At 48.3% G+C, this 27,039-nt stretch overlaps 1 protein-coding gene across 4 annotated transcripts in view; it reads right to left on the bottom strand.

Moving 5' to 3' along the window:
- GRIK4 (glutamate ionotropic receptor kainate type subunit 4) overlaps positions 1–27,039 on the bottom strand; it is a 484,015-nt gene that overhangs the window by 87,219 nt on the left and 369,757 nt on the right. For all 4 annotated transcript variants that reach the window (XM_008021223.3, XM_073021797.1, XM_073021799.1 and 1 more), the window contains 2 exons: positions 26,930–27,034; positions 2,027–2,134 (listed from right to left, as the gene is read on the bottom strand). In XM_008021223.3, the coding sequence (XP_008019414.3) occupies positions 2,027–2,134; positions 26,930–27,034 (213 nt within the window). The remainder of the gene's footprint in view (positions 1–2,026; positions 2,135–26,929; positions 27,035–27,039) is intronic.

Raw genomic sequence — 27,039 nt, 5'->3', positions numbered from 1 at the left:
GACAATGAAGGGAAACTTAATAGCCTGGCATTCAAGTTCCTAAGCGCTATGGACCCAACCCACTTTTCTGGCTTATGCCTCTTCCCTTTCTTACCAATGTTTGTTTCTCAGGAAAACCTGTACCTTTCTGCTTTTCCTGAACACCTGACGATGCCCTCCTTCATTCATGTCCTCCTCCCCACTCACTCCCTGTCTTTCAGAGCCCATCGTCAATGCCCCTTCTTTCCTGAAGGCTTTGCTGATCTCCCCATGGGAGGGACCTCTCTCTCCTCAAAACTCCACAGCTCTAAGTGTGCGCCTCTTTCCGGCTTTTATCTCCTGTTTACAGTAGATCAATCATTTCAGCCCAGGGCACCTGGGCCCCAGCAGTTCATAAAGCTAGTGATGGAGGTCCTTGAACTCTTTTTATTATCTCCAAAAGCCTAAAAGACATGGACACATTTGCAGACCTTGCACAGTTAGCAATGATAAGGCTGAGGAGGCGAACTCATGCATCGCCTCTTTGTTTTGGGCTGCAATGATATCAGTGTGGTACCACTGGCTATCTCCTGCTAATAAGATGCTGGGCCAGGCAGGGAAAAATGCTTTAGATTAGTTAAAAGGGGGAGGGGAGGAACAAACTAATGACTACTTAATACATGTAGTTGGTTTAATTGACAAATCTTTTAAACATAAGGCCTTAAGAGAGGAAGACAAATAATACCTTGGCCATATATGCACTTGACCTATCCCATCTACTAACTTACAACCTCAGGACAGAGAATAGAACTGAGTCCTCCTCATCTTTGGTCTCCAGGACTGGGTATAGCACCTGGCATATGGCAGGGGGGGCAGGGAAGGGAGGGTGAACTTGGCAATTACTGAATAGAACAGAATCAAATAAAAAGGGCAAATGGGCCGGGCGCAGTGGCTCACACCTGTAATCTCAGCACTTTGGGAGGCCAAGGCAGGCAGATCACGAGGTCAGGAGATCGAGACCATCCTGGCTAACACGTGAAACCTCGTCTCTACTAAAAATGCCTGCGACGGTGGGTGCCTGTAGTCCCAGCTACTAGGGAGGCTGAGGCAGGAGAATGGTGTGAACCCGGGAGGCGGAGCTTGCAGTGAGCCGAGATCGTGCCACTGCACTCTAGCCTGGGCGACAGAGCGAGACTCCATCTCAAAAAAAAAAAAAAAAAAAAAAAAAAGGGCAAATGGTCTCTTGCCCTATAGATTTTTTTTTTTTTGAGACAGTCTCACTCTGTCACCCAGGCTGGAGTGCAGTGGCACGATCTCGGCTCACTGCAACTTTCGCCTCCTGGGTTACAGTGACTCTTGTGCCTCAGCCTCCTGAATAGCTGGGATTTCAGACATGTGCCACCATGCCTGGCTAATTTTTCTATTATTTATTTATTTATTTATTTATTTATTTATTTTAGTAGAGATGGGGCTTCGCCATGTTAGCCAGCTTGGTCTCAGACTCCTGGCCTCAATCCTCCCACTTCAGCTTCCCAAAATGCTAGGACCACAGGCGTGAGCCACTGCACCTGGCCTCTTGCCCTATAGACTGATAGCTCTCTTTTTATCACCTGGAAATGAAGAAACAGGCCATGTAAACCCACAGACATTCCATGTCCCCTTCAGGATGTGGTGCGGGACGGTCCTGTTTTGTATACAGCAGGCACCCAGCAAGGTGGGCTGCTGCGAAGGGGCAGGGGTCCCCAGGGTCTGAATCCAGCTCCCCGCTCTGTGTCACAGGTCCCCTTCCCTTGCCCCTGCACAGCTGCCCCAGCTGTCAGGGTGCCCCCAAGAGGCATCCACAAACTGTGGTGCCTCTCCACCCCGATCCTCCCCTCAGCTGCTCTGAAACACATCAAATATCATTTCCATAAGACACAGCAACTTGAGTGTAATTACGCTGTCAGAAATTGGGCTCAGTGCTGTGATTAGAGCTCCCATCTTCTGTTCAAGGGGCAGCCTGTGAGTGCTTAGAGCCGGGGAGACACCCCAGGGAGCTGCAGCTGGGAGCCCGGGAGAGCCCACTTACCAGGATGGTGGTGACGACCAGGGTGGTGTTGAAGAGAGTGTCCGAAATGTTGGAGGCATAGAGGCGGCTGTCCATGCTGAGGCCCTCTGCCACGTGCCACTGGCCGATCTGAGGAGACCAACGGAGAGGACTGGGAAGAAATGGTGGCCTTCAGGGCTGGAAGGAGCCAAGAGACTGACCTCTGCCTCCGGCTGTGCTGCATGTGAGCAGGGAGGGGTGTGGAGTATGGAGCAGGGGGCTGAACTGCAGCAGGGAGACTATTACCCAGGGTTGGGGGGCTGAGGGAAGCGGGGGCTGTAACAGGGAAGAAAGAAAGAAAGACGTGGGGGAGAGGTGGGAGAGGAAAATGGAGAAATAAATCAGGAACGAATGCAGTTTGGTGAAGTTCTCTCACACAGAAAGGAACGGAACATGTGGAATCACATTATTTTGAGGCAGGGATGGGCTGTAGAGCTTTTCTGATCCGGCCTGCCTTCAATCATTTCTGAGTATCAAAATAAGAATGAGAAGGCTCTACTGGAGAGAACTGTGTCCTTTGATAAATGTTTGCTGGATGGCTGAATGAATGAATGAACCTCAACAGGTCTAGTCCAGATTGACTCATTTACTGGCTGTGAGAACTCAGGCAAGTCATTCACGTCTTTCAGAGCCCTAGTTCCCCATCTATCAATGGGGATGGTAACGCTTGTCCTGCCTTATCGGAGCTTCTCATGTATGTGCCAGTGGGTGTTCCATTATGTACCCAGACCCAGGAACACAGATCTCAACAATGAAACCTTAGAAAAGTTACTGAACCTCTCTGAGCATGTTTCCTCATCTATAAAATGGGGATAATAATAGAAACCTCATTGGGTCATTGTAAGCATGTATTTAACCTGGCATTCAATACATGCTGCTCTCCTTCCACGTTGTCTTTTGTTTTCTCTCTCTATTGCGTTTTGTTTCCTTTATTCTGTTTTTATTTTATTGTGATAAAAACACTTAAGATGAGACATATTTTTTTTTTTTTTTTTTTTTGAGAAGGAGTCTTGTTCTGTCACCCAAGCTACAGTCCAGTTGTGCGATCTCGGCTCATTGCAACCTCTGCCTCCTGAGTAGCTGGGATTACAGGTGCCTGCCACCGTCCCCAGCTAATTTTTGTATTTTTGGTAGAGATGGGGTTTCACCATCTTGGCCAGGCTGGTCTCAAAACTCCTGACCTCATGATTGACCCGCCTCAGCCTCCCAAAATGCTGGGATTACAGGCATGAGCCACCGCGCCCGGTCGAGATGTACTCTTTACCAAGTTTTTAAATGTACAATATATTACTGTTGGGTGTCTCATTGTCTCAAAGACCACCAGGTGAAAAAAAATCCACAACTTACTCAGTTCTTCACTCTGGAAATTTACCTAAACCTAAACTCAACAGCAATGAGGTTTTAGATGGCTTGTTTTTCCCAATGGATCTCTCTTTTTAATTTTTTTTTTTTTAAATAAGAGATGGGGTCTTATTATGTTGCCCAGGATGGTCTTGACCTCCTGGACCCAAGTAATCCTCCTGCCTTGGCCTCTCAAAGTGCTGGGATGATAGGCGTGAGCCACTGCACCTGGCCATAACTCTTTTTATACATATAAAAATACACACACACCTCTATGTACATAAAATCCCAATATATCTCTACTAGCTGGAGCCCCTGGCAAATCATTGCTGTTGCTGAGTGTTTTTAGGTGGGCAGACAGGAGAGACGGCTGGCTAAAAACCCAATGAAACACACACACCCTTCTCTGCCAGGCTTCTGCAGGCAGCAGCAGCAGCTTCCCTGGAGACCCACAGGAGTTCCACAGACGCCATGCAGTTCTACTCCGCAGAGCTGGGCTCTGGGTTCTTTTACGGAATTTCCAGCAACAATAAAGACATGTTGCACCCTTTTCTGCCGCTCCCACCCTATGGGGGCCAGAGGATTGAGAGTGAGAGGGAGCGGCTCCCTGCCTTCACAGTCTGGAGAAGGTGGAGCGTGTGGACGGCAGGGTCAGCCAGGCCCACCCCGGACCATCAGCTGGGAGCTCTCGCGGACCTCCAGTTCCAGGCAGGAGCCTTACGGTCTCTACAGTTGGGGCTTTCATGTGGAAAAGGGGAGATGACCAAATGCTCCCGTCCATGCCCTGCAAGAATGCCACCTGGAAAAGGGTGGGCAGCCGTCCCCATCTCTGCAAGGGCAGCATGGTTCTGTGCGTGTTCACATTCCTTTGCCGTTTACAAGCAAGGCCTCATACGTATCCATACAAGCCCCGTTTTACAGATAAGGAAACGGAGGCCAAAACAAAAAGGCCCACCCAACTTGCCTGAGGTCACAGAGCCTGTCAGCTGAGAGGCCTGAGCTTTGAGCCCTGCACTCTTAAGTGCAGATGAATCTTCCCGAGGAAGGTTGCCTGGTCATCCTGTCTGACTCCTCCACCATTCAGCCGCACATGCTTGTTTACTTGTGTGTCTCCCCCACGAGCAGCCAGTGTGGCTCAGGACAGCAGGTGCTGGCCTTACTTATGCTTGTACCCTTGCTCTGGGCCTGGCTTTAGAAGTAGGGGGGGTGGGGGGAACCATTGTCTCCACAGACTGCTGTTGTTGGTGAGGCATGGGCAGAAGGCACTTTCTCTTTCTCTGAGCCCTCCTCTGGCCTTGGAAGCTCCTATTGTCTCTTAAAGGGAACAGCCAGGCCATGGTATGGTCCAAGATTCCCCTTCCTCCTCCTCTCTGCAGGGGTGAGGGATGAACTGTTAGGTTTCCAAATGAAAGGGAAAAGGGTAATAGTTACCGGACACCTGATGTGTTCGATGTGTCAAGCCTATCATCTCTGAATTCTCCCATCAACCCTTTCGAGTAGTTACATGCATTTCTGTTTTAGTTAAGAAGAAACTGAAGCTCAGGGAGGTTTAATGGCTTGCCTAAGGTCCCCTGGCTGGCAGGTGTAGCATGGGATTGAACCTAGATCTGACTCCTAATTCTGTGATCTTTCATGTTTCTGCTGCTGTCTCTTAGGGTGGGGATACGAATGTGCCCTTCACTTAAGCAGGCCAGGCTAACCGGGGAATGGCTTCTAGGGCCCCCACCATCCACTAAGTCCAAATACACAGCTTTCTTCTCCTTGGCCTCGACACTCCACAAAGCCAGGTGAAATTATTGTCCTCAAAGAAGCTCAGTTTCCCTGTCTGAAAAATGGATAGAATTGGCCCCCAGTGGTCTCCTAGGTTGGGAGGGGCTATGTTTAGGCAGAAAGAACAGAAAAAGCAATTGGGCTAGATGTTAGCACTGGGATGTCTGGAATAGTACTGAACTCCTTAGAGTCCTTTCTGTCATCCTAAACCTCATACAACAGAGCCAGTAAGGCCTCAGCTCTCTACTACCCCCGTTCCCACCTCCACTGTTCTCAAGGGGTCTAATCCTCACTAACCACTTGTTCAAAGAAGCCCCAGCCCCAGACTCCTTGGTCTTCCCCAAGCCATGAGACAGGTAAAAGCCAGAGCCAGATCCAACAGCCTGAACTATGCGCCCTCCCTTCTCCCTCCTCCGGGGACACGGCAAAGAGACTAATTAGCCCCCAAGCTCCAGTCAGGAAACGAATCCCCCACCCACCCTGCCACTAGCCCCCAAGAAATTAATAAATTCATCAGATCCAACAAAGCGGCTTGGCAGCCATTATCCAGTGCAATCTAATTGCAGAAAGGCAGTGGGAGGGAAAGGGAGATTCAGAGCCAGGCGCCCTGGGATACAGGCTAATTGCCCCACCCACTGGGCACCCTCGAAGCCACACACGTGCCAGAAGTGGGCAGGAGATCCAGCTCTTTCATCACTGACAATCTGTGGCTCTGCCTCCAGCCAAATCCCTTTGCTCCAGCCCGCTGACACCTGCCCCCCAAGCCTCCTGTAGGAACAGCTGTTTTGTAAGCCGCTTCCACATGCCCACATGTGCAGGCTTGATTTTGCTTCAAATAATGTCTCTCCTTGGCTCCCTCTATACTTTGTCTCTTGCACTTGCTCTGCCTTTCCACTGTTTAGAGGCCCCAGGGGTTGCAGTGGAGGAGGAGAAGGTATGGATTTGGACAGGGCCACTGCTAGCCTACATACGGCATCCTAATACAGATAAGACAAAAGCACCCCTCTGGCTGAGGTGGCCCTGCCAGAGCACCCTCGGAATGCAGAGTTCGAGCTGGACTTCATCCCTGGGCGCTGCACAACCACAGCCACCGATGCAAAGTTGGACAGGAGTTTAACCTGGCTTCCTGCTGACGGGCTGTGTGAACTTGGGTAAGTTAGTGAATCCCTCTGAGCCTGTTTCCCCCATCTATAAAATGGGGATGAAAATAGTAATTATTACCTCATAGGGTTCTTAAGATTAAGGGAGATAGTGTATGTGCAAAGTACTGTGTCAACCCTTATTAGTTTTTAATACCATTGCCCAAGGCGGAAGGTGGAATCTCCTGTGTGCTCTGCGCAAGGTTTCACACTATGGGCTTTAGTTGATTAGGCAGATGAGGCTGGTGTCTCAAAGCATAGTTCCCAGAAATGCAAATTATCTTCTTCTCTGAGATGGACATTTAAAAACCAAAATTAAAAATGAAAACAAATGCAAATTCTTGGGCCCCACCCCAGAATGACTAAATCAGAAATTCTAGGAGTAGGGTAGGCTGCGTTAGAGCAGAGCAGAAAGACCAACTCAGATGACAAACGGGATGACAGCGAAGGGCTAGGGTGTAGAGATTAACAGTGCTTCAATGCCTGCCCACGGTCAGTTAGGAAATGTTACAAACTGGCTCTCCTGGGAAGAAAAAAAAAAGGCTCTGATGTGTAGCATTTGCCAGTTTCTGTGATGTAAACACACCCACTATGGCTGATTTAAAGCTGCCAACATGATGTCACCAAGCACAGAGCTGGGAACGGATGTGTGCAACGGACTCCTGCAGGCTGGGGCGAGCCGGCTCTAGCACTTGACTGCTGCCCGCCATACTCACACGGGCCCTGTGCTGGGCACTAGAAGGTTGTGCCTACTAATCCCATTGCCACCCCACTGTATTCATAAGGAAAGCAGGGTCCAGCTACGTTAATAATTTACCTAAGTCGCAGAGCTGGCGAGGAGAAAAAATAGGATTCAAAACAAGGCCAATGGTTGCTTAACTGGTTTCACAATATTTAAAACAAATGTGTAGTCCTTCTACCTACAGATTCTTAATGCCATTACAAGAAACATTTTATGATAGGAGTGCTTAGTCAAATATTAAAATGTAGGTAAATATAATTGATATGGGATGTGTTTGCACGTACACAACATGTATCATTTACCCAGCATCCCCAAGAGACACAGGTGGATATAAATTATAATGATCTTGCTCCTTAAGCATTAAAATTTCGGAGAGTTTAATTATTTATTCAAAACCATTGTTTCCAAAACTCCTTTCTAAAGGAATTATTATGTTCCTCTGTCCTCCTGAACAGGGAGCCTGTCTACCTTAATATGCAGTGTTATCATTACGAAGCCAGTTATTACACTGTGCCGTGATACAGTGCTACCCTTGGGGTTACTGAAATGTGGAGGGCCACTGCCTGCAGTTCTGCACTTTTATAAGTTAATTTGTCTGCTTCTCATAGTGTCTGTTTCTTTTCTCACTGTGAGCCATCACTTCTTGCTCCTATGAGGACTGCTGTCTCTGAGCCTCTGTCTTTGCAGGACCCCTGGGTAGACCAGCTAAGGACCAAGCTTGAAAGAAATGTAAGGAGAGCCTAGACAAGGGGGCTGATGGGGTCACAGGGCTGTAGTGAATGGTTCCGTGGCATCGGTAGGGGCTACCCATAGTTCTTTGGAAAGGTGATGACTGTACAACTGAATGAATGTCAGGGACCTGGATTTGGTCTGTCGTGTGATCCCCGGTCAACATAAGCAAGCTGGTCACCTCTGCAGCAATGCACGGCGGAAAGTCCTGCACCCAGCAGCCAGGACCCCAGGGGTCCTCTGCTGCTTCCTGACAGAGGCTGCAGTGTGTTACCTGGCATCAGGAGACCCGCATTTGTACCTGGTACTATGGCCACAGGTGGGTGACCCTGAACAAGTCAGTTAATTTCCTCGAGCCTCACCCCTCCCCAGCCTCCACCCTAATCAAAATCCCCACTGACCTTGCCTGGGACTAGAATCCACTCTGGGCCTCCCTGTTCTGTTCTTCACACAGCAGCAGCCGTCGTCACTACCAAATCTCACATACATGCCAGTCCCTGCTTAAAACCCTTCAATTGTTTACCATGTTGGCTTAAGGATAGAGACCAAACCCCTTAACATGGCCTGCAAAGCCCCAAGTCTTTCCTTTGCCCACTCTCCACTCTCCATCTTCTCATGGTCTTTGGGTCCAGCTTTACCTGTGCTGCAGCCACAGCTACCGTCTTCCTGCGTTCCAGTGCGACAGGCTCCTTCCCACCACAGCCTCTGCACGTGCCATTCCCTGTCTGGAACTCTCCTTGCCACATGAACCCCTGCCCCACAGCCCCTTTCAGCTAGTTTAGGAGTTGGCAAATCCTGGACTACATGTGGAATCCAGCCCGCTCCCTATTTTCTGAAATAAAGTTTTATTGGAACGTAGCCCCACCCCTTCATTTGTGCGTGTGACTGCTTTCCTCTACAACAGCAGATTGGCTCACAGCCATGTGACCTGCAAAGTCTAAACATTTATCATGTGGACCTTCATAGAAAAAAAATTTGCCAACTCTTGATCTACTTTACATCTGTTAATCCCCTCAGGCTTCAGCTCAAAGGTCCTTTCCTCCAGGAAGCTTTTCCTTGCTAATCCCTCAAAGTCAGACTCCTCCCAGAACCACGTTCTTTTCCTTCCAAACATTCATGGATGTGACTATTGCTTATGGCCTATCTTTCTTACTAGATAATAAGCTTCACGAGAGTAGGGATCATGGCCAGCTTTGCCTGCCCTTTTAACCCTAGAGTCTGGCACAGTGCCTAGCTTATCACAGATGCTCAATAAAACCAAGTTAAGTGAATACACCAGGAACACTGCCTATAGTATCTCATTTAGCCTTCAGCCTGTCTTTAAGAGGGAGTTATGTTGTACTCATTTTACAGATTTTAAACCTCTTGAATCTCAGCAAGATTAGGTCACGAGTGTCCCCAAAGTCACATGCTGCTAAGTACCAAGATGGAGATATAAACCCGTGCTTTCTGCATCCCCAAAGCATATGCTCCTAACCACTGTGCTATTTTGTTTTAGAGTCAAGACAGCGATGGGAACAGGCATAGCACAGTGCCTGGCATGTAAGCAGGGATGAAATGAACTTTGGCAAGTCCTTTCCTCTCTCTGTGACTCGGATTCCTTCCAGGCTGCAGTCAGTGAGCCCTCAGGCCCTTTCCTGTAGACCAGTCCTGGAGGCCCATGGGCTCACCTGGGTGTCATCCTGGGACTTGCAGGCCCTGCCGCGGAGGGGGAGCCCTGGCAATCCTGCCTGCTCACAGCTCTCACTCCTGCCTAGAATCACACAGGGCTGTCATTTTGCCACTTTGTTCCCTCTCAAGTAGGTAAAAAGAGATTCATTTTTAAAGCCTCGAGGGATTTCCTCACATCTTTGCCTGCATCCGTGGGTGTGCACGCAGCGCTATAACATTTAATATTTTATGTACATTTAGATGATTGTTCTTTGCACTCAGCGCTGCCAGGATCCAGCTTCTTCTAGGGAGGCCACCGTAACCCCAAGACAGGGTAAGTCCTTCGGCTTCAGACTCCGGTTTTACAAACACTTATTGATCACCTTTGCTTTCTGGGCACTCAGCCATGTGCTCTGCTTACATAAATTTCCTTGATTCTGCACAAGAACCTTGTTATTATTCCCACCTGAGAAATGTAGGCTTAATGGAGGTACTTCAGACAACAATAATAATGCTTAATGTAGGCACTTTCATACCAGTTTCTGTTGAATAAATGAATGAATGAATGAAAGTGAGACTCAGAGACGTCAAGCAACTTGGTGACGGTCACACAGTTACCAGGAGATTAAACTGAGATTGGAACTTAGGTTCTATTTATTACTATACCATCTGGTTGAGTTAGGACAGGTGTATGTTGTCTTGACCTTAAGACCTGGGCCTTCCCACATTCCTCTCTGATCATCATGAACTTGTTTACTGAATACAGCCCTGAAGGGAGTCACTTCAAAGAGCCCGTATGAGTGATCCTGACCAGGGCCCAGAGTAGTTGCTTAGGAACTAGCTTGGCACAAGGGGATTCAGGGGGTACAAGAGGACCCACATTGTTTTTCCCTCCTCTCCCATGCGTAAGCTGTACGAGCTGGGGTAAGGCATTTAACCTCTCTGAACCTTCTCCATCTGGAAAGAAATGAATCTGCCTACCCATAATGCAGCGTTGTTGTTGTCGATAAGCAACTGAGATAATGTACATGATGGCCCTTGACGAGCCACATTAAGCCATGGGAACATAAGGTAACGGTACCATTTAACAGTGCCATTGTGTATTTGGTGGGAATGCAGCCGGCCAGAAGTCAGGAGATTTGGGTTCAAGTTCCACCCTGCAACTTACTACATGGTCTTGGGAAGCTGATTTTGCTACCTGTAAGATAAAAAGAGCTCCCCTTCCCTTCTCCCCTTATTAGGATGATCTGAGGCAATTACAGATGGGACAAAAGTTTCAAGGCCTATTCAAATGCAAGCTCTGACCGGGTGCAGTGACACACACCTGTAATCCCAGCATTTTGGTAGGCCAAGGCAGGCAGATTACCTGAGGTCAGGAGTTCAAGAACAGCCTGGCCAATATGGTGAAACTCCATCTCTACTAAACACAGAAAATTAGCCAGGTGTGGTGGCACATGCCTGTAATCCCAACTACTCTGGAGGCTGAGGCAGGAGAATCACTTGAACCCAGGAGTCGGAGGTTGCAGTGAGCCAAGACCGTACCATTGCACTCCAGCATGGCCAACAAGAGTAAAACTCCATCTCAAAAAAAAAAAAAAAAAAAAGAAAAGAAAAGAAAAGAAAAGAAAAGAAAGCTCTTTCTATTTTATTCTATTTCAGATCCTTGTTCTCTAGGGACATCCAAAGTCAGATGAACCATAACCAAGGACTTTTTTTTTTTTTTTTTTTTTTACTCTCAGGTTCAGGGTACTAAGTTGAAGTTCTCACTAGGAAAGATGCATATTAATAATCTATTTGTGGCTTCATGAGTGCACAGAAATGATTTTGACATATGGGCCAGAAAAGTGACATTCAGGTGAAAACACTATGGCCAGGGATCCCAGGAATAAACTGAGTTTGTTAGAGTTTCAAAGTCTCTTACATTATATAGGTCTGTACTTTGAAATAAAACCAACTAAAAAGGTCTGTAATATTAGCCTCTGTGGTGAACACCTTGGCACGAAGGAGTAAATGCTTACTGCATTTAAATCTAATATCTCCAATCATAAAAGTTTCATTTACAGAGGAGACTGAGTCATGAGTAAGCAAGAGCCCAACTGAGTCCTGGAGTGGGTGATCTGGGGAACAAAGGGAGTTGCTGAAGTTGGCCAAAGGCTGCATTCTAGTAGCAGAGGGAACCATCAAATGTGTGCTTGTGCAGAATAATGCTGAAAATTCAGGATCAAAAGAAAGCAATGGTAAATGCCAAAGGTAAGAGATCAAAAACAAGTCTAGGGAAGGCTGGGAAGACTCGACATCAAGTGAACTCTAACTGGGCTTTATTAAGCCTGCAACTCAGTTGGTCCAAGGCAGTATTTTGTTAAACTGTGGGTTGCAACCCATTAGTGGGTCATGAAATCAATTCAGTGGGTCAAGACATGCATTTTAAAAAGCAAATCTATACCTAGATCAGGGTGTAATGCACATAGCAGGGGTAACTTGTTTCACAAGTTACATATAGATGGATGTTCATGTGCATCCTGAATTGCAACCCCAATGTAAGTCATGCTCAAGAAGTGTGCAAGTGCTTGGCATAAGACATTTGGACACTCTCTCTGTTCACCACTCTATCATCAGCCCTTAGCCGAGTACCTGGAACATAACTGGTTCTCAATAAATACATATTTTTTGCATCGATGAACTCCTAGTACTGGTCACTTGTTATAACTGAAGGACTAACTACAGTATAAGAAAATTATACAAGCTAAGACTTTTGAACACTTACCATATGCCAAGTACTGGACTAAAGGTTTTGTATTTGTTATTTCATTTAATCTTCCCAACCACATTAGAAGGGAAATACTGCCATCATCCCTGTTTTACAGATAAGAAAACTGAGGCTCTGAGAGATTGGATTTCTTGCCCAAAGCTCCATAGTCAATACAGATTCAAACCCAGACAGGTCCGCTATGCTACTAGATACAGATACTAATAGATATAGATACTAATGCTAATAGATATTAATTCTATTGGGTTGGGACTATATAGTTAAACATTTAGTAAACATTCGAATCCTTATCCTTTATCCATTGTCATTTGCCACAAGCGTTCCTGCCTGAGACCGCATATCCCTGAGGGTGGCCTTTGCTGTCCCTTGTCTTTGATTCTGAGTTACATATTTAGAAGAGGATACATAAATAAAGCTTGAGGAAAGGGAGGCTGGGCGGCAGTGAAATAAGCAGAGTGGGAGTTCTGGCTTCCCAACCAGCTCTGCCATCTACCACAACCACCTCTGGGTGGCCCCATTCAGACTCCTCACACTACCCTTCCCCTGGGGTTTCCCAGTCATCCACCAGGTTTCAGCCTGAATGTCACCCCTCAGGGAGGCCCCTCCCAGTCTTTTGTCTCCATCAAGATCCACGTCACAGACTTGTGCATAGTGCCCTGAACTAGTGCTTTGTAGCACTCATCACATTCGAAATCATATAGGTATTTAGGTAATTATTTGTTTCACACCCCTCTCCTGTACCAGAGTGAAGAGACTCTGTCTTGTTCACTATCATATGCCCAATACCTTGCATGACATTGGCACTTACTATATATTGGCTGGATGCATGAATAAATTCCCCTTTGTGGCTCCAGCTTCCAGGGAAGTGCCTGGCCTATAAAGGGTGCTCAAAAAATATCTGTTGAATTGAATTACAAAGTTCCTTTGGGCAAGTTATTTCTTTTGATCTTTAGTTATCTTACCTATAAAAGAAAGATATAGGCTTGCCCCTTCCAGTTCAAACAGGAATTCCTGAAAATGCTAGGTATATTTATAAAGTGAGGTAAATTTGCAAAGTGACTTGGGGCAGAGCCTGAGAGAGACAGGTTTATTCTTTTTTACTTTTGTGAGTGTCAGCAGCTGTCGTCTGAGCAGTTGTCTGAGCAGGCAGCCCCAGAAGGCCTCAGACAGGTGACGGTAGGAGGCGACGGGCAGCACTGCTTCCCTGGCATGAAGGTGAAGCAGGTGGCCACTGACATGAGGGATACAAGGAAGTCTCCGCTCCAATCTGCCACAAAACAGCTCCATGAAATGAAGGTAGTGACGGGAAGGGTGGAATAGATGTGTGGAACCAAGAAACACAACTAAGGAAAAAGGAAAAAGGCTTTAGAAAGAAAGATTTCTGCCCGATAGAAGAACTTTCTAAGAATAAGAGCGTTCCAAGATGGAATACACTGTTCCTGTAGGTGATGAGTTCCCTGACACTGGAGGCACTCAAACAGACTCTATGATAATCCATTTGCAAGAATCCAAGCAGCCAATTAGAGTGCTGGCCTAGAAGACCTTTATTATTCTTTTTGACCCCAGGAATATAAGATCTGGATTCTACTTCTGCATCAGGGGAACCTGGAGAAAGGCAGGACATCAACAGGAAATGAAGTCCTTGCTCATTTTGAGAAAACAGGAGAGCAGCAGTATGGGGCAGTGAACGCAGAGAAAAGGCCACTGTAGGAAAACTTCAGCTACTCATACGTTTGCTCATTCCTGGTCTTCTCTCCTGGCTGAAACTCACTACAGGTGATTCTCATTATTCATGGTAGTTCTGTTCTATAAAGTTGCCACAAACACTGAATTAGGGAATACTGAACCATTTTTGTTCCTATGGGAAATACAGGGCTAGGTTCCTGTGAGCCTCTGGTCACATTGTTTTCTTCAATCAATCAATCACTTTGTTTTACATGTGTTGCTGTTTGCAGACACCTCGCTTAATATATATTGTTGATGCATCAACATTAAACAACAGCAAGCCCACTCAGCCAGAATGCAGCTTACCTAACACATGTGCTTTCACTGGAAGGTACATCACTGTTCTTGTAGGTAGGAACACTAGATAGCACTTCAGCACTATGCTTAGGGGTCATTTTAAACAGAAACATTGCCAAGAAAAAGTACAAAACTAGACAAGATGTGGCATGCAGTGGACTGTGAGAAGGACACTTGTTTACAGTATGAGAGCTGAAAAAAGAAGACACGGTGCAGCCTTGTTCAGCCTCAGCTGGGAACGTGCACATCGGTGATTCCAATTTTTTGCTGCTCTGTGCATGTCTGCAAAAGCACTGTATTGATTTGGGGGTTACAAATAGATTTTAGCAAGTAGTCGAATTTGCAAACATGGAATCCACAAATAATGAGGATCAACCGTACTTGTCTGCTCTCAAATGTGAAGCTTGTGCCAAGACCTGCCCAGACTTCCATCCCTAATCCCCAGTGTCTGGCACAGGAAGCAGAATTTGGTCTAGCCCTCACTGCTCCTCCTGCCAAAGAGAATAAAAGCACATTGGCTGTTCTCAGAGATTCCAGTGACAGCGAAAGTAATAGGGCAGGAGTGGAGCTCAGTCCACCCCAGTCAGCTCTGACTAAAAATGCCACCCCCGAATGATGTTTGTATGAACTTAATAGACTTCCCAACTAGCTCATGGTTTCTGAAGTTAAATTTCCCAGAGATGAGCTGTGAGGATGCTCAGATCTTCTTTCTTTTTGGACAGAAGCACTAAGTGATTTCAAGAATTTCTGTTGCTGGCAAGGAGTGGTGGCTCATGCCTGTAATCCCAGCACTTTGGGACGCCAAGGCATGCAGGTGATCTGAGGCCAGGAGTTCGAGATCAGCCTGACCAACATGGCGAAACCCATCTCTACTAAAATGCAAAAATTAGCTGGCTGTGGTGGCAGGCGCCTGTAATCTCAGCCACTTAGGAGCCTGACGCAGGAGAATCGCTTGAACCCAGGAAGTGGAGGTTGCAGTGAGCTGAGATCGTGCCATTGCACTCCAGCTTGGGCAACAAGAGTGAAACTCCGTCTCAGAAAAAATAAAAAATAAAAAAAAAGAATTTCTGTTGCCTACATCACAACTTCCTTTTCTTTTCTTGCATAGTCGAAAATCTCACAGACTCACTTGTAAACATTTTGGGGGACGATCAAATTGGCCTTCCTCAAATTGCCATGTGTGGAGTGCATGGCGGGATCCATCAACATGAGGACTCATCTGCACACCCTGCTCTCACCTCCAGGAAGCTAGAAGGTATTTCGAATTAGCTGCTGAGGAAAGAATTTATCAGAGAGCTCAGGCATGCTGGAGATTTTTCATCTTACAAGAAAATTACTGCCAAAGAACATGACACAGGCAGGCCATGCCTGGCTTCATTTGTTAAACGCACCAGGTGGAGAAGTATCTTGGGAAAGCTGGTTGTATTAATAACAAAACTTTGCGCTCTGAGTGGCAGATGCCAACTGAACTCATGATTTTAATGAAGTGCCTGGGTGGAAGGAAGCCAGTTACTCGCTGTCCTTCTGGAACTCAGGACATTGAAGTCAGCAGAATGCTGGAGGGCAGGGGAGGACGCAACTTCTGAGCTTTCTGCGAGGCCTGAGCGTGGCCCGGCTCTGCCCCTGGCTGGAAGCTGGCCCACAGCATGCAGCTAGCATGTGCCCAGGCCTTGCTGTGCTCTGGCTAGATGGGGAATTTTTAGTTTTGGGGGTGTCAGCAGCTCTTGTCTGAGCAGGGCTCTGTCAGGCAGGCCTTTGAGGTGCTGGGATTCTCAGAGGAGTGGCATCACGGCTTCTGCTTCCCTAGGCTTCACACCCACCAGAGCCCCTGCCAGGTGGAAGCAGCAAGGCTGCCACATTAGAGAGTGGAAAAAGGAGGGGTCAGGGATGGAGGAAGGAGAGAGGCAGGGGAGGGAGAGGCTGTGGGGAGGCCATCCTGAAGCCCCGAGTGGCCAGCCTGGTAGAGCTGGTATGTGCCCTATCTGGCTGGCACGGGCCAGTCTTTGTGTGGTTACAGCCAGAGTGACCTGGTCCTGGGCATCTTGCTAGACCTTGCTTTGTTCTTCTCTCTGCCCTGAGCCACAGTAGAAGTGAGATTCTGGGAACACCACACACAAAGGTAGACAGATACATAGATAGTCATCTCTGTGTGAGATGACAGAACTAAAATTTGCAAATATAGTAGAATCCTCAAAGAACAGCTATAAACAATGTTTCATTTTGCTCTCACAATAATTTTATGATGCACATAAAGCAGACATGATGATGATCACCATCCCTGCTTGACTGAGGAGGAAATTGAGAAACAGAAAGCTAGAACAGAAACTGAGAGAGCTGGGACTCTGCCCTGAGCCTCTGACCATGAAGCCTTATCCTCTTCCCAGTGCCCCACACTGCCTGCTGCTGAATGTGGCTCCCTCACCTCCCTGGATCCACCTTCATTCTTTCCCCAGGCCTGCCTGCCTGCAAACCCCACACCTCTGGCCCGTGGCCTGGCCCACCTCCCATCAGAGCTGACTGACGCAGGCTGCTTCCTGAGACTGAATTAGCAGGTCCGCCTCTTCCGCTCTTCCAGGCATGAGCTGGCTGAAGAGGCACGGAAAAGAGTCACTGGGAACTGGCAAACTTCCCCAGACTGATCTCAGGCAGAAGCGTGATCGGGCATATTATAAGAAATATTTAAAATGCAGCACTTTAAAACCTTGTTCTTCTGCCCAAAAGCGGCCCCCAGCTCGAAAATTTAAGTAGCTCTAATTTGTTTGCCGGCTGATGTGTGAATAAGCTTCTGCAGTCAGTGAATTTCCCATCAGAGCTGATAAGCAGGAAGTCCCTGTGCTTTAGGAGAAAGAACCAGACTTATGTGGGCCAGGAAGGCAGGAGAGAAAATGCCCTTCAGGTTACACCCTGCCAAAGCCAGCTCATCTGCCCCTTGACCGTTGTCCCTGGAGTGGACAGGAGAGCCTGAGTCACTCATAGGAGAAAGTATTTCAGAGCCTTTTAGTGAAGTAGGGGAGCATTGTTCCTGGACGATGGAAAGAAATGGAAAGGGGGAAGATATCAGTGATCGGAGGGGCCTTCTGCTTCAATTTTCAAATTCCAGTTGTCAGCGGGGAGCTTTGTCATATGAAATCTCTCTTGAACAACTTGGCGAACAGTAGCTTTAGAGAACTCTCACGACAAAATCCTCAGGTCCCCAGGGCTCTGGAGTCCCCATTGGCGATGAGCTCCTTAGGGCCTGGACAGCACATCTGTGTGCCCCCTGCACACCTCCCCAGGGCCCAGGGAGGTGGGCTGTGCACACACCAGTCCCTTGTTCGCTCCTGTCTTCGCTCTCCAAGCCTGTCCTGAGCACCACTCTCAGCTGGCTCAGGGAGCCCCCAGCACTGAACAATAGTGTGAAAAGTAGAGGAAGCACATAAACGGAGCTCTGGACCGGTGCTTGCAGGAGCTGGGGGTTAGGGAAGCCTCACTGAGCTGAGTTTTGGAGACGTGAGTAGGAGTAGCCAGGTGAGGCGTGGAAGTGGGTATGAGTGCACTGGCACGGGCATGTGAGAGAGCCTGGCATGCCTGATTGCCACAGCACCTAGTAATGCTGGAGCAGAGTCGGAAGGGCCAGTGCAGAAGAGTCGGAAGGGCCAGTGCAGAAGAGGGGACTCAAACGTATGCAGCACCCAACACCTGTCATCCTGAAAGCAAATGGGGGCCGCCGAGGGCTTTTAAGCCCAGGAATGACGCTCTCACAGGTGTGTTCTCTGGTAGGAGAGATGGACTCGTTGACCTCCAACTCTTAAGAATTTTTGACATTCTATGAGATGTTGTCAACTATTTTAAACCTCATTCCAATTCCCCTTCTCCTGGATCCTTAATTAAAAAGAAGAAATAAGCGACTTCTCAGTAACTTTCAAGGCAGCCCCTCAGACACCCATCTCTTTTTCTGCTCCCTCCACCCAGATCTGCCGCCTCGAAGTTTCCTCATCAAAGGTAAAGTCACTCCCACTGGCTCTGGGGGAATCGCCTGTCAAGTGGCCTCCCCAGCTGGCCCACAGAGGTCTATTCCCAAGCCGGAGAGCTGGCACTCAAGGCTGCCGATTCCCAACAATCAAACCCGGCTCCAGTGCTCTGAGCCAGGCTCCGGCAGAAGCAGCTTCAAAGGATCTGCATATTTATGGTAAATTCCTTCCTCAAATTGAAAATGCATTAGACAGTAGCAATCACAGTACTCTCAGAGCTACCTTCCCGCTTCCACCCTGCAACCTGTCTGAGCCTTAATAGTCCTTCTCCTTAGCGCAGAAGGGGCTGGAGCTATGATGGGGTCAGCTCATAATACGAGGGGCTGGGGTCAACGGCACAGATGCCGGGGGTACCTCTCCATGGAGAGCATGAAATCCTCCTCACTATTCTCCCATGCCATGTGAAGGCAATGTCAGCGCAGAATGTCATCTGACAGGCAGGGCGCTTTGATGGTTTTCTGTTGTTCTAGGTTTGTTTGCTTTTGAAATGGAGGAAGGGGCCTGGGTATGGGGACAGGAGTGGCTCCCACCAGAGAAGCAGGTCTGCTAAAATTCCCACCAGAGCAACTAGAAGCTATTTTCCGGAGTTCTTGGCTGCACAGGGTCACGATAAGAAATGCAGCTGCCTTTACGTGACTTCCGAGTGCAGCAAAGCAAGTTCCACCGCTGCCAACGCAGGAGGATCCCGACTCCCCCGGAAAGGGGGCAGAGCTGCCTCTGCGTGGGCTTCTGTCAGGCAGGATGGCAGGAGAGGAGATTAAAGAGAGGCAGCCTGACCTCCTAGCAATGGGTGGGACCTGCCGAAATTTCAAGGAGTTGGGTTGAATTCTCTGAGCCTTCTAAAGACGACACTGGATCCCTGAGTTCTTGGTTTGCAAGGGTGATTCGGGAAAGTCATTTCATTCATCCTCCTCCTCGGGTTAGAACTCAAATCAGCCCCTTGAAAGCTGGGTTGATATAAGCTTTGGAAAACAAAAGTCTGGCTGTCAGCTCACAAGGCTTATTACTGGCCCTCTCCTTCACTGCCTTGCCAGTTTCTCCAGCTCTGTAGGAACAGTGTGAAATAAATCTGTGGTCTAAGGAAAGTGTGGCTCAGGTCTAATCTCTATGAAAAGTTCACAGGAAAAGAACCCTGTGTATCTGGTGGGAGAAAGGTAAGTGGAATAATTAATTGATCCCAAGGCCTAGAGTTCAGAATGAATAAAAAATTGGAAAACAAATTCCAGTAGGAAAGCTAATGCGGCAAATAGAAATGTGGTGTTCAGTCTGAGGAAACTCGTAACTCTCCAGTGCTCTCAGCTCTGCTGTTCAGCCCCATCTGGAGTGTGGTGTTCAATGTGGGCCTTGTGTTTTAATAGACAACCTAGACAAACTGAAAAGCACTAGTGGTGAGAGACGTGGCAGCCATGTCATGTTGGGAACTGCTGCCTGAGAAAGGAAAAAATGGAAGAGCATGACAACACCAGCCCTGTACAGTAAGACCTGGCTGCAATTTTTGTCTTCCCCAAAAGATTATGAGCTCTTGGGGGAACCATGATTCATGAATCTTGCATTCCCAGCCCCTGACACAGAGAAGGTGCTCGAAAATTCTATGCTAAATTCAGGCATGAAAGAATAAGTGAATGAAGTAAAATCAAACTTTTGAAAAACATTTGAAGAGCTGGTAAGAAAGAAGCAGCAGACTGTTCCTATTACAGCAGAATTAGGAGGCAGATTTTGACTCAGTGCCTGGAAGAATTTGGAATGTGTCCCTTGAGAGGCAGTGAATTCCTCAGCCCAGGACATGCTCAAGGAGAGGCTGGGTGGTTATCTCCTTCAGGGGAACAATGGAAAACGTTCTTGCACTGGGTTGGAGGAATCCATGAAGGGCTTGAAGGTCCCTTCCAACATGGTCTGGGGCAATTCTGTATAGTGGAAAGACCTTGGACTTTGAAGGCAGCTGTACTCAGACCCAATTCTTAAATCTGGCACTTACTGGCTATATGAATGTGGATACATGACTTCCTCTCTCTCTGTCTCAATTCCTTCACCTACAAGCTGAGAGAATAGCTCTCCTGCAGGGTTGATGAAATGATGAGAAATTTTAAATACATACGTACACCACTCAGCACAGCACATCACGTAGGTGACAATAAATGTTAGCGATTATGTCAGTAGAGCCGGCTTTCTATGTAACCACAGGCAAGCACAAGACTGTGCCATGCAATTCTAGTTTGGCTAATTCTTGGGTTCACCCAGGTCAAACGCTGGGAGGTTACGACCTTCATTGCTCAGAGAAATGAAATTGAGGTATCCACATAGTGATATACAGTGAGCCAATAGAAAAAGTTTAGATCTGCATCTTAAACTAGGAATAGCAAACCTCAAAGGCTTAATTAGAGCCTGTTAAGCTATTTCCGGTCCTCAGATGAAAGGTGCGCTCATCTTGTTACAGCACTAACAAAGTCGCTTGGGGGCTGCTCAGAATCTCTGATCTTTAGACCAAGTTAAACGAAGGAAATTCAGGGTCTTCTATCGCTGTGCTTCCTTCTTTCCCAGCCTCTTCCAAAGATTTCTCCCAAATCCGGAAGGGAGACTATACTTTCCTAGTACTGTCCAGGCCATCTTCCGTGTCATGAAAAGGGAGGATATGAGATGGACAATGGAGATCTTGCATGCGCAAAAACTGGGCGGTGGAGCTGAAACAATACTGTCAACTTCTATGCCCATAAGCCAACAACTGGGAGATGGTCCACGTTCAGAAATGTCACTGACAGGACACAACAGGGAACTGCCCTGACCCTGCAGTCTCCAGCAGAAGCTCCACAAAGTCAGTCTCAAGACTGAAACCTCTCTCCGAACAGAATCAAAATAGTCATTTTTAAAATAGTAGAAAACAACCCTGAGTTCTGACAGACTATTTTTAAAATGGTAATAACCCTTTAATCAGCCACCGGCAGAGAATGTGGTATTTGGTTCGGATGTTTTACCAATTACAACCCACCAGGTCCCCGCGTGAGGCTTTTAAATAATCAAAACCAGCTCTTAATGGTCACTCACCCAGACAGGAAGAGAGAGAATAAAACCAAGCCCCAATGAGAAGACGCCATTCCTAAGGCACGCCCAGCCCAGCCGGTCATCAGGACCCTGGCGCTGTCCTGGTTTGCAGCAGGTGGCAGCAGAACAACAGACCCGGCTAAAGGAGTTTCATTTGGGGTTTTAGGGATTCCAGGAAAGTGAGGAAAGGATAAGAGTGGGGGATCCAAGAGCACGGGCTTTGCAGTTGGACAAGCCTGAGCATAAATTCCAGCTCTGCCTGAAATCCTTGCTAATAGCAGGACCAAGTTCCTTCCGCTCCCTGAGCTCCCGTATTCTTATCGGTGAAATGGGAATTTATCTACCTTGAAGGGCTGTCCTCAAGATTGGAAGGGATTTGTGCAAAGTGCTCATGTGATGTCTGGTATGCAAAAAGTACTCAAAAGATGCTATTTCCCCTGCTCCTTGTCACTTTCTCCTCCCCTGCCCAGCATCACCTTGAATGGAATTGGGAGAGTATTTGCACAGAGGTATTGACATTCCTCCCACCCTGGAAGAGAGGCCCAATTAATTATCACTCCCTAAACCATTTCTTCATTCTGTAATAAGCAAGGGAAGGACACCTGTCAAGAGGCAAAGATTGGGCGGTGATTGGGAAGGGACCTGGGGACCAAAGCTGCAAAGCTACATCTGTGTCCATGATACATCACGCACAGTTTTCATTTGGTACTCATGGCACCTACACCAGACAGGGAAGCAGCAGGACGCTCACTAGATTTGTTGAAAAAAAAGGGGGGACAGGACATAAAGAGAATAATGACCATCCACTTTACAAGTCCAATCAAATATATGTGTCCCTTAGAGTAGTTGAAGGTCAAAGCACATCCTCTTTAATGGTCACTTCTGCAGCAGATTCCATCCAACACTGGCTCAAAAAGATGGGGGTAGGATGTGGAGAGGTCAAGAAAAAAATCTCTGTGTAGAGGCTGCAGTTCACAAATACTCTTCTACTAGGACAGTATTTGTCAAAGGGTAGTCTGTGGACCACCTGCACTGTTATCATCTATCTGGGTGCTGGTTAAAATTATGCGGATTTCTGGAATATATCCTGTTTTACTAAACTGGAATTTATAGCTGCGAGGCCTGGGAGTGTTCAATTTTTATGAAGCACTCTCAGTCATTCAGGTGCACGTATATATTTGAGAAGCTTTGCCCTGCACTGCTCATGTGTGCCGCTGCCGAAGAAACTGCAGCCGCTATGGAGGATTCAGGGCATAATCCCTTGCTGGCCTGGGTCGGGGGCTGAAGGATGAGCCCTGGGGGCTGGGGCTGATGACGCTGTTTCTTAATAACTCAGGCAGTCCTCTGGCCTCGGGGTGAGCACAGGCCAGCCTGAGCAGCGGCTGCTGGAGAAGCAGAATAAAGATGAAGAGGCACTTGGAGCCTAATCAGCTGTCCTTCAAGTGGAGAGTGGGATCAGGGCTACCAGCCAGCTCTGCCACTGCAGGTGTCTCTTGATGGAGGGATGCTGGAAGTGGGCTCTTTCCCTGAAGCACTCACAAAGCAGGGCTGAGGTCTAAGGGGAGTGTTTCAAAGCCTGGGATCAGGCTTTCTATGGAGTGAGCATCATGTTCTCCTAACTGTTCCTCCACTGTTATCATCTCCACCCCTTTCTCCTGTCCCCATTTTCTTTTTCCTCTTACCACTCCTGACACTATGTCACATATATATTTGTTTGCCCACTGCCTGTCCCCTACCAGAATACAGGCTCCACAAAAGCAGCCACTTTCTCCGTCTTAAAAAACCTATACCTAGAAGAGAGTCTGGCATATAATAGGCACTCAACAAAGATGTCTTGAAAGAAAGAATGAATGTTCTTCACTTCACATCCCCCAAGCACATTGGGGCTCAGAGAAAAGTGTGCCTGACAATTTCTCCACAGGCTGGCAGCTTCACCTATTCAGGTAATTAGGAGCCTGAGGGCACAATCTGAGTGTAATAACCCAAATTTGCACTTATGGTTTTCTATGTCAGGCTCCCTGGACCGACCGTGGGCACTCTCTCCACGCAAGGGCTGAATCTTTTTCAGCTTCGTTTCCCCCAGGCCCAGCATGGTACCTGATGCATAGTGTATGCTCAATATACGACTTGTTAGATGAATAAAATGACCATTTTGTGAAATGCCATCCCCATAGTTTCTGGCTGCCTACCTAACCCTGCTCCCATTTGAGAAATTATGCAAAATGGTAGCTGTTATTGCTTACAGACAATGCAGCTCTGGCCCAGAGATACGAGGCCTTGCTGAGAGTCAGCAGCAGGACTCTGGGCTCCCCTCTGTCTGGGACTCTTTCCTTTTACTGCCTCGCCTTCCAAGAAGGGTGACCTGACCTCGGGACCCAGCATAATTAAGATCTAGAAAGAACTCCACTGGACTTCTAAGGAGGGCTGATCGGAGCCTCTCAGATGTGGGGACCCAGAAGCAGGAGGCAGATGTGACAGGGCCTCCGCGGGGTAGGGCTTCATTCGAATCACCTTGGGGGCTTGACGACTGCATCAGTTCCTAGGGCCTATCATAGGCCTCCCCATCTAGCCTCTTGTGAGGTAGAGTTTTAAAATCTGTGTTTTTAATGCATTTCCAAGGCGATTCTGATGCATAATTTGTTGTAATGGTTAAGGACTTAGACTTTAGAGGTAGATCTATTTGGGTCCAAAACCAGCTCTGTCATTACTGTTTGTTCAAGGATAAGTCACTCAGTCCCCCTGAGCCTCAGTTTCTTCAAGTATAAAACTGGGACTAATAAAAAGTATCTATTTTGTAGGGTTAAAAGAGAAAATATATATGACACACTTACATGGTATAAGGCCCATGGCAAGAGCCTAATAAATGGAGGCTGCTGTGATGATGACAATTGCAGTGGTAGTGATGATGATACTGGTGGTGGTGGTGGTGATGACAGTAGTGGTGGTGATGACAGTAGTGGTGGTGATGATGACAATGGTGGTTGTGATGATGATGCTGGTGGGGGTGGTGGTGGTGATGATGATAGTGGTAATGGTAGTGGTGGTGATGATGGGGATAGTGGTGGTGATGATGATGACGGTGGTGGTGGTGGTGGTGATGGTGGCAGTGGTGGTGGTGGTGGTGCTCGTGGTGAGCATGTTGGCAGTGGTGGTGGTAGTGGTGCTGGTGCTGGTGGTGGTGATGGTGGTGGTGACGATGGTGGTGGTGACGGTAGTGGTGGCAGTGGTGGTGATGGTGGTTGCTGTGTTGGTGGTGGTGGTGATGGTGGTGGTGGTGGTGGTGATGATGGTGGGGTGGTGGTGTGATGGTACTGGTGCAGTGGTGGTGATGGTGGTGATGCTGGTGATGGTGATGGTGGTGGTGTGATGGTACCGATGCAGTGGTGGTGATGGTGATGATGGTGGTGATGGTGGTGGTGGTGGTGGTGATGGTGGTGGTGGTGACAGTGGTAGTGATAGTGGTGGTGATGGTGGTGGTCATGATGATGGTGGTGGTGATGGTAGTGATGGTGGTGGGGGCGGTGGTGGTGGTGATGGTGGTGGTGGTGATGGTGTTAGTGATGGTGGTGGTGATGATGATGGTGATGATGATGGTAGTGGGGGTGGTGGTGGTGGTAGTGATGGTGGTGATGGTGGTGGTGGTGGTGATGGTGGTGTTGGTGATGATGGCAGTAGTGATGGTGGTGGTGGTGATGATGGTGGTGGTGGTAGTGGTGATGGTAGTGGTGGTGATGATGGTGGTGGTAGTGGTATGACGGTACTGGTGCAGTGGTGGTGATGGTGATGATGGTGATGATGGTGGTTGCAGTAGTGGTGGTGATGGTGGTGGTGGTGATGGTGATGATGGTGGTGGTGGTGATGGTGGTGGTGATGAGGGTGCTGGTGGTGGTGGTGATGGTGGTGGCAGCGGTGGTGGTGGTGGTGATGGTGGTGATCATGGTGGTAGTGATGGTGATGATGGTGGTGGTGGTGGTGATGATGGTAGTGATGGTGGTGGTTTTGGTGGTGATGATGGTTGTAGTGGTGATGGTGGTGGTAGTGGTGATGGTGGTGGTGATCGTTTGTGGTGGTGATGGTGGCGGTGGTGATGGTGGTGTTGGTAGTGGTGATGGTGGTGGTGGTGGTGATCGTTGTGTGATGGTACTGGTGCAGTGGTGGTGATGGTGATGATGGTGGTGATGGTGGTGGTGGTGATGACGGTGGTGGTGGTGGTGATCGTTTGTGGTGGTGATGGTGGTGGTGGCGATGTGGTGGTGGTGATGGTGATGGTGGTGGTGATAGTGGTGGTGTTGATGGTGGTGGTGGTGGTGGTGGTGATGGTGGTGGTGACAGTGATGGTGGTGGTGGCGGTGGTGGTGGTGGTGGCAATGGTGGTGATGATGGTGGTAGTGATGGTAGTGGTGATGGTGGTGTTGGTAGTGGTGATTGTTTGTGGTGGTGATGGTGGTGGTGGTGGTGATGGTGGTGTTGGTAGTGGTGATGGTGGTGGTGGTGATGGTTGTGTGATGGTACTGGTGCAGTGGTGGTGATGGTGATGATGGTGGTGGTAGTGATGGTGGTGGTAGTGATGACAGTGGTGGTGGTGGTGGTGATCATTTGTGGTGGTGATGGTGGTGGTGGTGGTGGTGGTGATGGTGATGGTGTTGGTGGTAGTGGTGATGGTGGTGGTGGTGGTAATGATGGTGGTGGTAGTGGTGATGGCAGTGGTGGTGATGGTGGTGGTGATGGTGGTGGTGGTGGTGGTGGTGGTGGTGATGGTGGTGGTGATGATGATGGTGGTGGTGGTGGTGATGACGATTCTTCATAATCTCCTGGAAAAGGTGATTGTGCAACCCTTCAGTAGTGTGCTCCCTTGTTCAGCCACTCTGACAGTCAGGAAGCTCTTCAATGTACCCACTTGTTGCTGTATTTAGTGCTTGGCTTCCTACTTACTAGCCTTTCTAAGGCTTCAGAAGGGTTAGCCAAATAATAGGGAGTTGACTCTTAGGGTGATAGTGAGGGTGGGAGATCTTCAAGAGACAGTTCGAAAGTCATATCCCTTTCAGATCCCTGTTTCTTCTAATGGAGGAGGATCTCAGAAAAGGGGAAAAAGGGTAATGGTGAAGAATGAGCAAAGGAGTGGGGAGCTGAAAGGAACTATGAAGGACAAGGCATCCCTGCAATGACGGAGCAGGCAGGGAGCGGCCAGGAGAGGGGCTGTGCCATTGGCATGGGGGTGGGAGTTGCAGGTTGGTCAGAGAAGGGCAGACAGGAGAGACCCAGCCATGCACTCCAACACTGAAGGTTTCCTTGGCCCACATGAGATACAGTCTCTGCCTTGCCAGCAGGCTCCCTGGAGTCTAAATGGGCTCCAGGATTAGGGTCAGACTCAGGGAGTAAAATCCTCCCTGGGAATTCCTCCCTTACATGACACCCCCTTGCCTCCCCTTTCATCCCAGTTCTCTCCCTCTTGGTATTTTGCTGGGGGTGTAGTCCCTGAGCCACAGTGACTGCTCTGGTGGCAGGAAGGGGGAGGCTGGTGCAGGCCAGGAGCCTCGCCCAGGATCCAGCCTGCTGCTCTTGGGGATAACTGGGAGTAGGAGGCCATCCAAAACACCAAAGGCATCAATGAAATGGGCTGGGGTCAGAGAAGAGAACAGAGAGGAGGACCTGCCATCACCACGGCACAGCTGGGCTTACCTGCCGAAAACCATTCCTTGTGAACTGTAAGATTTTCAAGGCATAGTTGGACCTCTGGCCTTTGCTGTTGAATTCAATGTGGCCGGTAAGACCTTCCAATTCTACCTGTC

Source organism: Chlorocebus sabaeus, chromosome 1, assembly GCF_047675955.1.
Source record: "Chlorocebus sabaeus isolate Y175 chromosome 1, mChlSab1.0.hap1, whole genome shotgun sequence".
NCBI lineage: Eukaryota > Metazoa > Chordata > Mammalia > Primates > Cercopithecidae > Chlorocebus > Chlorocebus sabaeus.
The sequence above is the reverse complement of the archived record's forward strand: the minus strand, read 5'-3'. Positions and strand labels throughout refer to the sequence as shown.